The 17,880-nt window shown below is 45.6% G+C and overlaps 1 protein-coding gene and 1 non-coding gene across 2 annotated transcripts in view; one reads left to right on the top strand and one right to left on the bottom strand.

The window, feature by feature from the left end:
• Positions 1–3,911: 3,911 nt before the first annotated feature.
• Positions 3,912–4,018, bottom strand: LOC127206071 (U6 spliceosomal RNA). Its single transcript, XR_007832759.1, has one exon. It is a non-coding gene; the product is annotated as a U6 spliceosomal RNA (small nuclear RNA).
• A 2,709-nt stretch (positions 4,019–6,727) lies between these two features.
• The window catches only part of Nudcd3 (NudC domain containing 3), a 92,253-nt gene continuing 81,100 nt past the window's right edge, over positions 6,728–17,880 (top strand). The window contains exons 1-2 of the mRNA XM_051165216.1: positions 6,728–7,185; positions 12,294–12,616. Of these exons, the coding sequence (XP_051021173.1) occupies positions 6,994–7,185; positions 12,294–12,616 (515 nt within the window). The 5' untranslated portion in view covers positions 6,728–6,993. The remainder of the gene's footprint in view (positions 7,186–12,293; positions 12,617–17,880) is intronic.

The following is a 17,880-nucleotide window of genomic DNA, read 5'->3' as shown; positions in this document are numbered from 1 at the left end:
TGTCCTCAAGGCTTGGCGGGGAGGTTGTTCCTGAAAAAAAAAAAAAAAAGGCTGGTATTCTGGCCATGAGGTAGCCAGCGTCACTGGCAGTGACCTCTTTGTAGTATCTTTTTTTTTTTTTTTTTTTTGAGACAGCGTTTCTCTTGTAATCCTGGCTGCCCTGGACTCACTTTGTAAACTGGGCTGGCCTCGAACTCACAGAAATGGTCGTGACCTCTTTGCTCCCGTACCAGGTCCCTAAGGCCTTGGTCAGTGAGGAATTACCTTCTCCTTCTCACCCAGGGTCTTGGAGTTGCTGAGGACATGTGTGTCTCAGGCTCAGCCATAGTATGCATTTCTCACCCAGCTTTCCTGTCCCTTGTCAAAGATGTTTCCAGGGGTTGGAGGGATGGCTCAGTCGTTAAGGAGCATATGTTGCTCTTACAGAGGACCTGGGTTCAGTTCCCAGCACCCGCACGGTAGCTCACAACCACCTACAGCTCCAGTCTCAGGGGATTTGACACCTTCTGACCTTTACAGTCACCAGGCACGCACATGGTACACACATGTATTTGCAGACAACACACTCACACGCACAAGGCAAACACATAAATCTAAAAAAAGATATAAAAGAATATCTCCAGGGCCAGTGATATGGCTCAGTGGGTAAAGGTGGCTGTCATCAAGCTCGATGACCTGAGTCTGCCCCCCTGGAGCTCATGTGATGGAAGGAGAGAAGCAACTCTTTCAAGTGCTGCTCTGACCCCCATGTGCACGCAGTGGCACACCCACATAAACACATAAATAAATAAAATCTAATAAAAAGTGATAAAATCTCACTCCTGGGATGGAGTCATAGCTTAGGGGCAGAGCAGTAGCATGCTTGTCTCATGTGCATGAGTGAGGTTCTGCTAGTCCTCAGCACTGAAAATGAGAGAGAGCCAAAGAAAGCCATAACTTTGTCCCTAGCATGTTACCAGTGCCAGTGCCATTTGACTGCCTTTGTCTACCAGTGCCCATTCTGTGCCAGTAAGTCTCTTTACATTCTCCAGTATCCTGAGAACAGAGAACGGCCCCCACCCTGGGCTGTGATGTTGTGGGAGACCAGGGAAGGCAAGGGTACCCACTGTTCTTTCTGGTCCAAGGCTGACCTCATCTGGAAGCTGGCATTCAGTTTGACCTCCAGTTTCAGCAACTGTTCAGCTGGTTGTAGCCATCTGTGTGTCTGCCTGCAGGCTGACAGCTTCTGGGCTGGGTGGGTTCTCTGGCATGGGTCTTGTGCCTGGAGCGCAGGCCCACTGGCTTCAGATGCACAGCGTGACCCTGGTGCATCGGTTGCATCAGAGACAGAGAAGATAACTTGTTCTTTGCAAAGGACAGAGTGCTTAATAAACATTTGTTGAACAGAATTGGTGTTTCCATCACATGTCCTGCTCTGGCTTCCTTTGGGTTAAGGATAATTTTTGTACAGGAACCGACAATACAAGTGTTGGGGTGTGGTTTATGGAAAGATTATGTTTCTATTTTTCCTCTCTATTTTTAAGAGACTATCCTTGTGACATGTTTGCTTGCCTTGTGAGAGCCTGTAATGGGCAGGAGTACTGTCCCTCACTGTGAGGCACAGGATTAGAACATGGGGCTTTTCCTTTGCCCAGAGTAGCCTGTGGAGTAGGCACAGTTGGCGAACCTGCTGGAGACCCCCAGGGTGCATTCAGGACCAAGAGATCCACTCAGTAAACTACTGTCTCCAAGAAGGTGCTCCTCTGGGGTGAGACTGAGAAGGAACATTCCAGATCCCTTTTGAGCCTTTTCACTCCTTCCATCCAGCTCCTGTCTGGCTGTGGTTCTTCCTGTGATATGTGGACAGGAGCTAGCACCTCTGGAAACCACTGTTCACGTTCTGTTCCGCCAACTCCCTGTGTATCTCACATGGACAGTTGATCTTGACAAGGCTCACTGGCAGGGAAGGATGGCCAAGCTGGTTAAAGGAGATCTGACACAGGACAGAGAATGACTCTTACGGGTCACCTTGTTAGAACTCTGCTGCTGCAGGAAAGAAGCATGGGTTTGAAGAACCAAACAGGCTGTGCTAACAATGACATTTCAAATCAGGGAAGAATAGATCAAGTTCACAACACGGGAGCAGCTGCTGAGTCATTTAGACAAAATAAAGTATCTACACATTACTTCACAGTAACAATAAACACAGATACATTAACTTGCCCTCTGATTTTTTTTTTTTTTTCGTTTTTTGAGACAGGGTTTCTCTGTCCTGGACTCCCTTTGTAGACCAAGCTGGCGTTGAACTCACAGCGATCCACCTGCCTCTGCCTCCCAAGTGCTGGGATTAAAGGCGTGCGCCACCACGCCCGGCTGAGTTATTCTATCTTATCCAGCTGTGGCCTGGCAAAGTATGACCATGGTGCAATAGTGACATGAATGTTATGGGGCTAACCAGATAATTTTCTAATATTTAAAAAGAAGCCTTTTACTTTATTTATTTTTTTAATGTGTATGCACATTTAACTTGTACTGAATGTTTATTAATATTTAATGTTGATTTATATTTTAATCGTTACTCCTTAACCAGCTTTATTCCCAAGTAGCCACACACACAGAGACTAGGATATTCAAAGTGGCTAGGAGGATGACACAGTGGTTAAAGCACTTATCATGCAGTGTGAGTACTAGAATTTGGATCCCCAGAAGCCAAGTCAATGGTCAGTGGGTGTGGCTGCTGGGAATCCTAGCCTTGGAAGGCAGGAGCGCAGCAAAGTTGGCTCAGCCAAGACTAACCATAGCAGCAAGCTCTGTGTTTGACTGAGAGACCCTTCCTCACTCAATGTGGTAGAAGAGTGAGCAGAGGCGATTCTTGACATTAGTCTGGAAATTCTACGTGAGCCGGTGCACTTAACCACAAAGCCATTTCTATAGCATCTGCATTCTTTCTTTCTTTCTTTTTTTGTTTTTCGAGACAGGGTTACTCTGTGTAGCCTTGGCTGTCCTGGACTCCCTTTGTAGACCAGGCTGGCCTCGAACTCACAGTGATCCGCCTGCCTCTGCCTCCTGAGTCCTAGGATTAAAGGCGTGCGCCACCACACCTGGCTCACCATTATTTCTTTTTACAAGTTTGTTGACAGCAAGCAGCACTGTTGGGAGTCAGTGAATTGCCAAAAAAAAAAAAAAAAAAAAAAAAAAAAAAAAAGATAGGAGGGGGCATGCTGGGGGTTTGGAATGGAGGAATTTGAATGCATATGATCAAGATACATTATATATATGTATTAAATTGCCAAAGAATAAAAGATTCTTTTAAAAAGTGTGTCGACGTTGTGATGTCTGTGGCTATTTACAAATTCATGAATGTAAGCATTGATTTCCAGTACAGTAAATGATGAGTAAGACTTAAAAGTTGTTTGGATTCTTTGGCAAAATTTCTTTCATCTTATCTTATGAGAATGGGTGTTTTGCCTCCATGCATGTTCATGCGCCATGTACATAGTGTCATTTAATGCCAGAAGAGAGAAGCAGGCTCCCTGGAACTGGAGTTAAAGATGACTGTGAGCCACTATAGAGGTGCTGGCAATCAAATCTGTGTCCTCTGGAATATCAGCCAGTGTCCTGAACTGCTGGGCCATCACTGTAGACCCATGGACTTGTGAAGCAAAATTTTAAGGTCATAAACAAATTCTACGTTGAAAAACTTTCAGACCAATATTTTCCTTTTTAAAAAAAAGATTTTTATTTATTTATTGTATATGAGTGGTCTATTTGCATATACACCTGCATGCCAGAAGAGGGCGTTAGCTCACATTATAGATGGTTGTGAGCCACCCTGTGGTTTCCGGGAATTGAACTCAAGACCCCTGGAAGAGCAGACAGTGCTCTTTACCACTGAGCCATCTCTCCAGCCCCTAGGTCAATATTTTCTTTTGTAAAATATGGAATGCTTCACGAATTTGCGTGTCATCCTCGCACAAGGGCCATGCTAATCTTCTCTGTATCGTTCCAATTTTAGTATATGTGCTGCTGAAGCAAGCACCCCAGATAAATATTTTACAGCAATTTATCTGTATGCCTTTACCTAAAGTTCATTAGGGCCCAAACACTATTAAAATATTTAAGGCTGGGACATGTCTTACTGGTAGAGCACTTGCCTAGCATGCTGAAGACCCTGAGTTTGATTCCCAGTACCACAAGAAAACCAAACCAAACCAGTATTTTGCTCTGTGTGGTGGCATATACCTTTACTCCTAGCGCTTGGGAGGCAGAAGCAGTCAGATTTCTGTGAATTTGAGTACAGTCTGTTCTATACAGAAAGTTTCAGGCCAGTCAAGACTGCATGGTGAGACACTGTCTTAAACAAATGAACAAAGAAATGTTAATTTGTAGATGGTAGTCTATTGGAGATGCAATACATTAAAAATTTTATTGATTGCATTTTTTTTGACAGGATCTCATAGAGGCCAAGTTGGCCTTGAACTGGCTATGTGGATAAGTAAAGCTTTCGTTTCTGGTTCTGCCTCCACCTTCCTAGTGCTAGGTTTACGGGTGTGAGTCACTACAGACAGTGGATGCAGCACTCAGGATGCTGCTCAGCGTCTCCTGCCTTTTAGTCACACACTCTCCCAATTCAGCTACATCAAATGAAAAGAAGCTGTGAGAAGGGTGTGGTGGGGGAGGGTTACTGTAGATGGGAGGGAGAGCACAGCCAGAGCCAGAGGCATCTGGGAGAGTCCAAAGTGGACAAAGATTGGGAGGCTGAGCTGGGCCATGAGAGGAGAGGGGAGAAGGGAGAGGAAGACAGTAACCTTGAGCCAAGAGGCCAAAGGGCAAGAAGGGTCCCGGAACCAAAAGGGCTGTGTTAATACAGGAAGCAGAGAAGCTGGGTGAAAGGAAAGCCCAGTCTCTGGGCTGGAGAAGTTTAGGGTGGGGGCAGAGCATGCCAGTGAGAAGAACCCAGTAACAGGTACTGGCTGAGGGAGGCTGGTGGCCAAAGTCTGTTTGGATATGTTAATAGGTACCTCAGCCATTTGTCTGGGGTTTGTGACCTAATATTATGTCTCTAGTTTGTTCTTTTTTTCTTTCTTTCGAGAACATGTAAAACAAGGGGTTGAAAGTATAGTAAAAAACATCTGGTAGTGAGAAGGGAAGCGGTGTGCTTGCTGTGATAAGAAATGAACAGGCTGTCCACTTCAACATAATGATAAACATAGCGCAAACACCATTGCCTACATAGGTAGGGTATATACGCTAAGTACAAGACCACTTCAGGTTGGCCATGATGTCTACCAGCTAAGACCATGCCATTGTGCTAATCAAGTTGGACACGCTTCCCCAAGTCCAAAGGCCTGTCGGAAGCCAGACTAGACCAGGGCCCAGACCTAGAGAAGGAAGCCCGTTGCAGATCACTCAGAGAACTGGGACAGATTACAAGCCTTACCTGCAAAGCCATCAACTGCCCACAGCTGTGCTCAGCAGACTAGGAGAGGTACTGGGATGTCTGCGCGAAGTGGGATGAGTGTGTGACCAATAACGCACCTGTAAAATCTCCACACTCATCTCTTTGAGCTTCTTCTCTTGGCTCTCTATACTTTCTTTCTTCTTCTTTTTGGATTTCCAGACAGGGTTTCTCTGTGTAGCCTTGGCTGTCCTGGACTCGCTTTGTAGACCAGGCTGGCCTCGAACTCACAGAGATCCCCCTGCCTCTGCCTCCCCAGTGCTGGGATTAAAGGCGCGCGCCGCTGCCGCCGCCACCACCACCCGGCACCTGACACACACACTCTCTCTTTCTCTTTCTTTCGACAGGGTTTTATTCTGTAGCCCAGGTTGGCCTAGATTTGGATATCAGGATTACAGGTATGAACCACCAGGCCTGTGACAATCTTACACAATTAATAAAAAAAATGTCTATATTCGGGCTGGAGAAATGGCTCAGTGGTTAGGAGCACTGACTCCTCTTCCAGAGGTCCTGAGTTCAATTCCCAGCAACCACATGGTGGCTCACAACCATCTACAATGTGATCTGGTATCGTGTTCTGGCCTGCAGGGGTACAAGCAGGCAGAGCAATGTATACATAATAAATAAATAAATTAATTAATAAATCTTAAAAAAATAAAATGTCTATATTCAGAGCCTCAAAATGATCTTTGAACCAGCTTTATACTGATTTATACTACTTTGACAAACACTTATTACGAATGACATATGTATGCACACACGCACATGTACTACATATGCAGGAACAGATATATACATTTTACAATATCATATATCTTTTTTCCTTTTTTTTTTTTCGAGACAAGGTTTCTCTGTGTAGCCCTGGCTATCCTGGACTCCCTTTGTAGACCAGGCTGGCCTCGAACTCACAGCGATCCGCCTGCCTCTGCCTCCCGAGTGCTGGGATTAAAGGCGTGTGCCACTACGCCTGGCCCTTCCTTTATTGAGATTTTCATATTTTTCTTGTCCTTTCAAGTCACCTTGAATTTCTTCTGGTGCAACCTCCTGAGTTTCACTCACAGCTCTGTTATTAATATGAATTCTTAAAAGCCCTACAACATTCCTTTTGCTTTCTCTGGCTCACAGACAAAAGGTGGTTGCCCTGGCTTGAAAAAGGCACTCCGGATAACTAGGCAGGAATTCAATCAAGAAAGAAGAAAGGCTCCCAGACCACGTGACAACATCTCCATCAAACACGTCATGTTGCCGTCACCATAGTGCTTCCGCCCTTTTCAAAAATGGTTGGCAAGCGCTCTCCGCCCGGCAACTATGGCCGTTCTTGAGTGTAGGAACCATACTGAGTACATACCAATCTCCTTTAGGCAGGGATCACGACGGAGGAGATACAGTGCAGCAAGGAAGACAATCAGTGACCGCTAGTAGTGACAAGCGCGGACCGGACCGGAAGTTCCGTGTCCTCGTTGTCCGGGGGAGCCGTTAGGCACGCACGCCGGAAGTGGCCAATCGGCGGTGTGAGGCGGTGCCCACTGTGTTCGCGTCCCTCGGGCAGCAGAGCTATGGAGCCCGGGGCTGCTGAGCTTTATGACCAGGCCCTCCTGGGCATCCTGCAGCACGTGGGCAATGTCCAGGACTTTCTGCGCGTGCTCTTCGGCTTTCTCTACCGCAAGACCGACTTCTACCGCCTGCTGCGCCACCCCTCGGACCGTATGGGCTTCCCGCCCGGGGCCGCGCAGGCCCTGGTGTTGCAGGTGGAGTGGGGAGTGGGAGGGTCGTTGCGATCCTGCTGGTCCTTTCCCCAGTTCTCCCTTCCGGCGCTGGCCGTGTCCCCGGCTCGCGTCCCTCACCTGGGACTAGCCGCCACTCCTTATCCCAACCCATCAGAATTTGCGGTTCTCCCTGGGGTGCCGAAGCTGATTTTGTGTGCATGGCCAGGCGTCATCCGAAGCACCGATCCGTTGTCAGGGATGCACTGCTTAGCCTGGGTTTGTGCGGGACATTCTTAGGTGTTTGAAGCTGCCAGCGTTGAGGGCCTCTGAGCGCCCTGTGGGCACCCCCAGAAGGATGCAAGGGGTTTGCTAGGCTGTGTTCAGACAGTGCAGGCGGGAGGGGAAGGACTTTTACGGCAGCAGAAACTTGAATATTTCAGAACTCCCGGGCTCAGGAAGTGGCAAAGATGACTGGTATGCATTCATTGGTGGGTGGGGCCGCTTGCCAGTGACTTAGTAGGTCGTGGGCAATTGAAATGATTATGAACTTTACACCTGGGCTTACATCTCTAAGTCCCAGGTTAAATTTATTGTTTTTGAAGCATTACTAATTATTGACCGAAGTTGTTTGAACTCCTTTTTTAAAAATTGCTTTTGAGACAGGGTTTTGCTTTGTGGCTCCTGGTTGGCTTGGAACTTGCCAGGTAGACAGATTAGTAATTTTTCCAGTTTATGGTCCGCCTTCCTCTTACTGTCCAGCACTGGGATTGTTGACATTGTTGAGTTAGTAATAAGCAAACATTTAATTACTATATTTAACACTCTCAGCTTCAGTATAGGCTCTGACGGTGTGTGGATATTTAAACAGTTGGTCCATCAATTCATGACACTATCCGAAAATAAAGCACAGAAGGAAATAGAGGACTCGGCTAGTTCTCTGTGTGGTAGGGCTGTTTGGAAGGGAGTGGTAGGAATGGTAGGGATGAAATTGAGGAAGTTTTGTAGGAGAGGTTAGATTTTCAATGAGATTAGAACTTTGTGGGGGCGTGGTAGGGGGAGCATCAAACTTGCCTGTTAGACTCTGATTCTCCAGCACTTATAAAGTGCTATATGTTACCTTCTGAAGTCTTTGTTTTTCGAGACAGGGTTTCTCTGGGTAGCCCTGGCTGTTTTGGAAGTCACTCTGGGATTACGGCACCACTGTGGCCCGGCTTATCTTTTGAAGTCTTCAGGTTTCTGAGGTGTTACTTGCCTCAGTTTCTCAGTGGAAGAAACCAAAGCTTAGAATGTTCTAGTCACTGTAAACATAATGGCGGTCAGGTGGGATGGTTCCTCCTGAGGTTCAGTTTCAGAATGGAAACTGCTGAGGTACTGTAGTAACTCATCCTTAGTGGCCCAGGTGCCATCTGAGTAGCTGGAGAGTGGGAGAGGCAGCTGGAGTGAAGCCGCATGCCACTTTAGAATGAAGTCGTGCCACTCGATCTTCACACTCTCTCTGAATTTGACGTCTCAGTTCAGCAAGGTTAAATGACAGGGCAGGAACTTCACTCAGCTCTTCCTGCATAGCTGGGACTCAGCACTCCAGTTCTCCCGTTCCAGGTCTTTCTGCTGTCATTTAACCATCCCCTAGTAGGGGAAAAGTTTTGTTTTGGTTGTAGAAAGGTTTGGAGGAGGAAAGAGTATATCCCAGGATCTGGCTTTCTAGTGTATTGCAGCTTATTTTAGCTTTAACACAACCTGAGCTTTTGGGCCTGGTTCCTCTGATGAGCTGATAGAGGCAATGCAGTCATTTATCCTGTAACTTTATAAAACAGCCCCCTCTGAAAGGGTCAGAGGTTACAGCGTGGTGAGCATGTTGCTGGAGGTAGGGAGCAGGAGCAGAGGAAGGAGAAGGGCAACTCAGATATTCCAAGGTCCCAAATCCCAAGGGTGACTGCAGCAGTAACGTTCAAGAGCTAACTGTACTGTCACTTGGATTTGGGCGTGTGTGTATGTGTGTGTTAGTTTTAGAGAATTTGAATCTGAGACTGCAGATGAGTTCTGACCTCTAAGCTGTTGGAATTGGGGAACTGGATCTTGCAGGAGATGGAGGGACTGGTGAGGGCTGAAGAAGGGAAGAGCCCAAAGTAGAGGACAGCTGGGGAACAGCCTCAGTCTCTGAAGCCAAGGACAGGGTTAAGAGTTTGACTTTGCCCCCTTTCCCCACCCCCAGGTGCTTCTCAACCATCAGCATTGAACAAGAGACTTTTTTTTTTCCTTTCCAGTTTTTTCAGAAACAATGTTTCTCCATTGAGCCCTGGCTACTCTGGAACTGACTCTGTAGACCAGGCTGGCCTCAAACTCAAAGAGATCCATCTGCCTCTGCCTCCTGAGTGCTGGGATTACAGGTCCCAGGTGTGTGTCATCATGCCCCGCCAACCAAGAAACTTTAAAAATGTTTATATTCTTGAATATTTCCATTAGGTAGATCATAGTGAGTCCCCAAAGACTTGCCTTTCTCTCCCTCCCTTCCTTAATTTACAGGAAGTCTTTGGCAAGAGGCTTGTAACGTGGCTTCGGCATGGGAAAGGGTTTTGTTGTGGAGTGCTGCTAATGTCAGTCAGATGGACCAGCTCAGTGGACACACAGCATTATAGCATTCTCACTCATCTGCTTGGTTTTCTGTTCCTGATTCAGTGATCCCAAGGTTTCCTCCTGTGACTTCTTCTTGTCAAGTGTGATACCCTGGTCTCTAGGAACATAGGCAGAGATGGTTTGGCTATGTTTTTGTGGAACTTGAGGGCTTCCCACTGATGTTTTGGGGAGTGGACCTTTTTTTTTTTTTTTTTTTTTTTTTTTGTCAACTTGATAGAAACTGAGACGTTAGAAAGGGGTAATCTCAATTGAGGAGTTGCCTTCATCAGATTGATCTTTGTTTTTTTGTTTTTGAAAAATGCAAATTTTATTGTCCATAAAAAATTTTATTGTCCCGGATAAAGCTCTGTTTTACTCATTTACATGCATGTCCATGCACATACTTGTCTATGCATTATGTAAGGCTGTTTCTGAGTGACAGAACTCAGAGGTAGCAACAGAAGCTGGTCCATAAAACCACAAGTATTTCCTGTCTAGGCCTGTGAAGATGGGTTTTGCAGCCCCTATTATAAAATGCTTGCAGCAGCACCAGGACTCGCTCCTCCATCATTTCTCAGGATTAAAAGAAAATCAAAATGATTTTTAAAATTCTTAAACACCCATGAGCTTCAAGCCGTTAAAAGGGAAGAATTCTCAGTCTTCTCAAGCATTTGGGAACAGCTTTCAAAACAGTCACTTTTTTTTTTTTTGTGGGTGAGGACAATGTGCCTAACATTAATTCTCCTTCTAATACACAAAGATAGTGGCAGCTTAGTGCTGTGGGGCATTTTCTTGATTCATAACTGAGGTGGGAGGGTTTGCTGTGGGCAGTGCCATCCACCCCGGGTGCTTTTGAGGGGTGTAAGAGAGCAGGCTGAGGGAGTGAGTGGTGTCACTTCTCCGTTGTCTCTGCTTCGGCTCCTGCCTTGGCTTCACCTGCCGAGGGACTGTAACCTCTCAGGCAAATGAACCCTTCCTTCTCCGCTTGTTTGTGATCGTGCCGTTTTATTGCAGCAACAGGAAGCTAAGAGATGCAGTGCTGCTGGTGTGAGGCACATCACTTTTTCCTTCTAAGGTCTTATAGCAGGAATGAAGTGTGTGAGAGCCTTGTTCTGTTCCGCTGTATATTAGAAAATGTTAAGAAAAGAAGCAGTTTACAGCCTGGTCTACAAAGTGAGTCCAGGACAGCCAGGATGACAAGAGAAACCCTGTCAGTCAGTAGGAGGCCCATGTGAAAAGCACTGCTTAGTGAGGCTTCATCAGGAGAATCCGGAAGCCACCTGCTTCTTATTCCTTTTGTAACTTGTTGGAAATTTCAGGCAAGTCAGTTCACCCCTTGGCCTCCCAGATGGCTTACTGAAGATCCCAGACATCTATTCCAGCCTAGGATTCTGGGTCTCTAGGGTGAGTCTTGTGAACATATGGCAGCTGGAGCTGTGGAGTGGCGTGAGAGCTGGGTGGTGCAGATGGGAGGGTCAGCACACAGAGTCACAGGAGCCTCAGGAAGGCCGAGGACTCTCAGCCCTCCATACGGAGCAGCCTGTGTTAGCAGTCTGAAGTTACGGGAGAGAGTCGTTATTTATCACCTGGCCCTTTGTAGTGAAGTTGAAGATCCGAGGGCTTAGAGAGAGAGCGGGTTTGAGCACAAAGGGCTCAGACATGTTGGTAGCGTGGGTCCTGGAGAGAAGCTGGTCAAACCTTCAGGTCACCTGCAGGGTGGAAATGGTTCTGGCTTTGTCTGTAGGTGTTTTGTTTAGTTTTTTGGTTTTGGTTTTTCGAAACGGGGAGTGGTTCTGACTATGTACTCCTGGCTGGGCTGGAAACTGTATCAATCACGATTTATACCAGGCTAGTCTGGAGCTCTCTGCCTTGTGGGTGCTGGGATTAAAGTTGTTTGCCATTATGTTCGGCCTTTGTTTCCAGTTTGGAACCTTTTAAGATTTTATTTATTTTCTTCTGGCTACACTGCCTTTTAAGTTTGTTGTGATCTCGTGTAATTTTTCCCTGCCTCTTTGCTGACAGACCATGATAAGCTACCTCTGAATGCTGGCCCCTCCATGAATCCGTACCCTGAGTGTGCTCTTTCTTCACATTAACAGCAAGCTTGGTAAAAGTGATGACGACTGTGGCTCATGCCTCTCATCCCAGCAGTGGGGAGGCAGAGGCAGGCAGATAAGTCTATGTGAGTTCCAGGGCAGCCTGGGAAACAGGGAATTCCAGGACAGACGAGGCTACATGGAGAGACCTTGTCTTGCGGCCCCACCCCCTTCCCCAAACTAATGACACCTAAAGCTGTCTAGCTTTGCATTCTCTAGATTTGTAAGGACTGTTAGCTTTGACTTGGTTTTGAGTTTGTTAATTTTGGAACTTTCTTGAAGAAGAACAATTCCTACTGACTTTTGGTGATGTTCTAGAACCACTTTGCTTTGTTTTACTGCTATTTAATTCTGTATTTAGTAGACTTTGCTCTATTTCTATGATGTGTGGTCTAATGGGGGCAGATAAACTTATTGTTGGGTTGATGTTTTATTTTTTAGGTCTTTAAAGCCTTTGATCACATGGCTCGCCAGGATGATGAGAAACGGAAGAAGGAACTTGAAGAGAAAATCAGAAAAAAGGAAGAAGAGGCCAAGGCTGCGGCAGCTGCTACAGCTGAGAAAGAAGCCGTGCCAGCCCCAGTGCAGGAGGTAGAGATCGATGCTACTGCAGAGTTGAGTGGGCCTCAGGAAGTAGAAAACACGGAGCCCCCAGGGCCCCCGGGCCCCAAGCACAACGTTACCCATGGCCTGGAGGAGGCAGAGGCACCAGGAGCAGTTAGCAGTGCTGCTGAAGGCCCTAAGGAACCCCCTGAGCTCCCCAGGTATGGGCATCTCCTCTGACTGCTCTTTCTCTGCTGTGGTTAAGTTCGCTTGGGTTTGGTTTTTGCTTTGTGTGGTTTGTAAAATGCCAGTTTCATTTTGGTGGGTGGTGATTAAATAACAGAATTTACTTTCTAATAGTTCTGGAGGCTGGAAACCCAAGATTATATGTTCAAAGGCCTCTATCAGTGGCTTGCAGACACCATCTTCTTGTGTCTTCACATGGTCTTCTCATTTCTTTGTTCTGGCCTGTGTCTTAATCTCCTGTTCTCATCAGTGTGCCAGACTGCCTTCCATCCAGGTGGTTCAGGGACCTTCTTCAGGAACTCAGCCGTGAATTCCCTTACCTCAGAGGACTCTCAGTCAGCTAAAGTGTGATCTGTATTTATTGTATGTGCCTGTTGGGGTATGGGTTGGTGGCCATGTGCCACGTTGCACGTGTGGTAGTAGAGAGAACAAGAGTCAGCTCTCTCTTCCCATCATGTGGGTCCCAGGGATTGCACTCACATTTTCAGTCTAGGTGGTAGGCAATTTATCTGTTAAGCCATCTTGGCAGCCCCCTAAAATGTAATTTTAATAGGGTCTGAAGCATTTCTAGAACAAAAGTTGACTTGTTTGGAAAATTTCTGGGAGAGCAGTTTTGTTTTTTTATTCCTATGACAAAACTTTATAAATTAGCGCCTGACTTATGAGAGCCTTGGACATCACATGAGTTGTCATTTAGAGCCACTTCTCAGCGCTGCTGGCTCAGTCATTGTGCTGCAGTGCCACTGCCTCCTGCTACAGCTTTCTCTGTTTACAGCCTGCACAACAGTCCTGTAATTGCATAGTTGGGAGCTTATTTAGTTTCAGTCTTTTCACTTTTTCACCATTTGAGGGCCAAAATGAGAGCACTGTTGCCTCCCCAAGCCCTTACTGCATCTGTGTGTAGGCGAGGCTGAGCCACAGCATCTTGATTCTTTGGCTTGGAACAGTATCGAACATTGAGCCTAGGGCCTCACACATGCTGGGCAAATGCTTCAGTACCGAGGGCATCCTTAGCTCTTGATTCTTAATATTTTTCTCCCTTCAAGATCACTGCTGAATGGACAATTCCTCCATTTCCCACAACCCAAGGTCTGATGTATACCAGAACAGTCTAACGTAGGGCCTAGATTCACAACCTGCCCCTGCTACTTCTTAAGCATATTATTCTGGGCAAGTATTATCACATCTCATGATTATTTATTACTATTATAATTATTATTAAATTTATGTGTATGGGTGCTTTGCATGTGTACCACATGCTTCTCTGGTACCCATGGAAACTGGACAATTGTGAACTGCCACACGAGTGCAGGGATCAAACTTAGGTCCTCTGGAAGAGTAGCCAATGCTCTTATCTACTGAACCGTCTTTCTAGCTCACTTCTCTATGAGATCCATCAGGCCTCTCTTGTAGAACTGTTGTGAATCTTCAGTGAGCTAAGAGCCGGGCAGAGCCTGCATCGAGCCTCATGGTGTACTTTTACTCACTGTCCAGAAGTTGAGTGCATCTAGTCCTTCCCTGAAGTCCCAGTGAGAGGAGTTGGAACCTCCTTGTGTGGCAGTCTGCTAGTCAGCTGCAATCATGCTTTGTTTCTAGATAAATCTACTTTTTTGAGAGGTTTGCTTCTTTTATTTCCAACTTCTGCTCTGCTCTTTCTCCTCCTTGAACTCTCTAGCCTGTTCTTGGAGAGTGGATTTAGTTTCCATTTAATGAAGCGAAGTAAACAACTTGGAATGGCTTATTCCTGAGCAGGCAAGAATAAATTTTGTTTGTTTGGTTTGCTCTTTCTTCTTTCTTTCTTTCTTTCTTTCTTTCTTTCTTTTTTTGTTCTTTGAGACAGGGTTTCTCTGTGTAGCCTTGGCTGTCCTGGACTCATTTTGTAGACCAGGCTGGCCTCGAACTCACAGCCATCTGCCTGCCTCTGCCTCCCGAGTGCTGGGATTAAAGGTGTGCGCCACCATCCCTGGCTAAGAATAAGTTTTGTAAAGATCGAGTGTGGCAAGACAGTAGAGCCCAGCTAATAAGGAGTTTAGAGAAAAACAATTGTTGGCTAGGTGAACCTAGTTGATGGAGAAGGGTAGCTGGCCTTGAATATGGAGTTCTGAAAGAAGAGGGCTGTGATAAAGCTTTGGAGTCCAAAGGTGGAGAGGAAATTGATACTTCCTTTTAGCTTGAAAAATTTTTTTTCAGTTAAAAAAAAAAAAGAATAGTTTTGGCTTTTCCTCCCCTGTACCCTAGACTGATCTCAAGTTCTTTTTTTTTTTTTTTTTTAAAGATTTATTTATTATGTATACAACATTCTGCCTGCATGTGGCCTGCCCGCTAGAAGAGGGCATCAGATCCCAGTATAGATGGTTGCGAGCTGTCATGTCTCTCCAGCCCTGACCTCAAGTTCTTAATGTAGTCTAGGGTGGCTTTGAATTCACGATCTTCCTCCCTCAGGCTTCTAAGTGCTGGGATTAAAGTGTCATCATATGCAGCGCCTAAGAACTTTCTTATTTCTGGTAGTGTAATCTGCTGTTGAATTTTCCCTTTCTTTTGGATATTTTTCTGCTTCTTTATGTGTCCGGTAACTTTTGAATGGATAGTAGACATGAGTGTTGTGTTGTTTTCTCTATTTTCTTTTCTCCTTTTAAAGAGTGTTGGGTTTTGTTCTTGGCTTTTTTTTCCCTTCAGGTTAGCATGATTTTGAGAAGGTGTGTGTGTGTATACGTGTACATATAGGGTTAAGATATACCTTTATGCTGTGCATGTTGTGGCACACTTTTAATTTCAGCACTTGGAAGCAGAGGCAGGTGGATCTCTCTTAGTTCGAGGCTAGCCTGGTCTCCTGGTCTACATAGTGAGTTCCAGGACAGCCAGACCCTGTCTGGAAATACAAAAAAAAAAAAAAAAAAAAAAAAAAGAAGAAGAAAGAAAGAAAGAAAGAAAAAAAACCTGTTCTATCTTTAGGACCTTTTATTCTGGGTCTAGTTTGTCTTTATTTTATTTTTCAACTTTTGGATTTTTTGAGACAGGGTTTCTCTGTGTAACCCTGGCTATTCTGGAACTCTCTCTATAGACCAGGCTGGCCTTGGACTCATAGCTATTCGCTTGCCTCTACTTCTGTGAGTGCTGGGATTAGGGGTGTGGACTGCCACCTCTTGGCTAGGGCTAGTTTATCCTAACTCTTGATTTTTGGGGCTATCTTCTCAATGCTGTAAAGTTCAGGTATTCAAAAAAGTCTTTCTATAATCCCAACACTTAGAGGTAGAGTCAGGAAGATCACTTAAGTTTGAGTCCGGCCTAGTATTAATGAAGAATATGAGGCCAGCCAGGGCTGCAGAATGAGACCTGCCTCAAAAACAAAACAAAGAACACATTACAATGTTAGCAAGTGTAACAAAACATGCTTGCTTGTCTGTTTATGAAGTGATCTTGAAGATTGCCAATGTGGATATTTTGAGAGTTGATCTCTTTCTACATTTAGGCAGGGCTATGGTTTCTAGTATCAAATATTTGTGCTAGTATTGCTGTGAAGGAATATGTAGGTATAGGTAGGGTCTGTAGTAGTTGACTTTAAGCAGGGAGGCTGTTCTGTGTGAGTGGACCTGATCAATCAGGGGCAACTTCTCTGAAGTAGAATTGCTGTGGACAGCATCTGCACTCAGTTTCTGGGGAGTTTAAAGTGGCCCATGTGGATTTTGGACTGGCTTAGACATCCCCCATAGTTGTGTTCATTTCTTTGTCTGCCTGTCCATCTGTCCGTCTGCCTGTCCGTCCGTCTGTCCGTCTGTTCGTCCGTCCATCCGTTCGTCCGTCCATCTATCCATCTATCCATCTAAGACAGGGACTCTCTACATAGCCCAGGCTGTTCTGGACGTCTCTATGTAGCCCAGGCTGGCCTCTGGCTTTACATTTGTTTACTGTATGTATGGGTAGACTTATGCCAAGAGTGCATGTGTGGAGGCCAAAAGACAAATTATGGGGCTTGGTTCTGACATTCTGTTGTCTGGGCTCCAGGAATCGGACTCAGGTTGTCAGATTTGGTGGCAAGTGCTCTACTCAGCAAGCCATCTCACCAGCCTTCCCAGAAATCTTTTCTGTATTTGCTGCTAGTTCTGTTTCTCTGACTTAACTCTTGACAGACAGATACAGATATTTCATGGTATAATTAATGTTAAGTGAGAGTGAGGATATATACTTTACTGCTGAGTGCCAAATTTGAAAAGCCTAGAAAAGAAATGCATTATTAATGGTGACTATCACTGAGTGATGGAATAAGGAGTGTTTTAATTATCTTTGTGTATCTGAGTGCATGTGGAGGTCAGGAGGCAACGCTGGATGTTGAAGCTCAGGTGCCTTCCTTTTCCTTACTTATTTATTTTTACTCTGATAGGGTCTCATTACCCTGGAACTTTGCCGAGTAGGCTTAGGCTAGGTGGGCAGTGGACTTCAAGGGTTCCACCCGCCTGCCTCTCTTGAACTAGGTTTTTTGTTTGTTTGTTTTGTTTTTTGTTTTTTGTTTTTCGAGATATGGCCTCTCTGTGTTAGCCTTGGCTATCCAGGACTCGATTTGTAGACCAGGCTGGCCTCAAACTCACAGCAGTCTGCCTGCCTCTGCCTCCTGAATGCTGGGATTAAAGGCGTGCACCACCATGCCCGGTCTACACTAGGTTTTAAACCTTCATTGTACCTGACTATTTTGTTTTGTTTTGACGTGGATTCTGGAGGTAAAGTTCAGATTTTAAATTTTAATTTTTTTCCCCAAGACAAGGTCTCACTCTGGCTAACCTGGAACTCACTTTGTAGACCAGGTTGGCCTCACAGAGATCCACCTGTGTCTGCCTCCCAAGTGGTGGGGTCAAAGGTGTGTGCCACTGCTCCTAGCTTAGGTCTTTACACTTCTCCGGCAAGCACTTTACTGACTGAGCCATCCCCTCAACTCTTCATCTTTATATTTATCTTTTTTAAAAAAAAAATACAAATGAGGACTTTCGTTTTATTTATTTTATTATTTCTGGGGGGAAAATTTTTGGTTTTGATTTGAGTAATGGACTAGAATAGCTACCTTGTCGTAGGGACTCTACGGTAACTTCCTGAAGCAGTGAATTGTGCTCTGGCTTATAGATCGGTCAGGATGCTGCCAGGGTGCTAATAGCCGGACGTACAGCTCGGTCAGAATGCTGCCATAGTGATAAGTTTAGAGTGAAGGTTTGCATGTGCTTCAGAAACCAGCGTTTTTACTTGCTGTTCGGGT

Source organism: Acomys russatus, chromosome 22 (assembly GCF_903995435.1).
Source record: "Acomys russatus chromosome 22, mAcoRus1.1, whole genome shotgun sequence".
Taxonomy (NCBI): Eukaryota; Metazoa; Chordata; class Mammalia; order Rodentia; family Muridae; genus Acomys; species Acomys russatus.
Note: the sequence above shows the minus strand (reverse complement) of the source record. Positions and strands in the feature narration are given on the sequence as shown.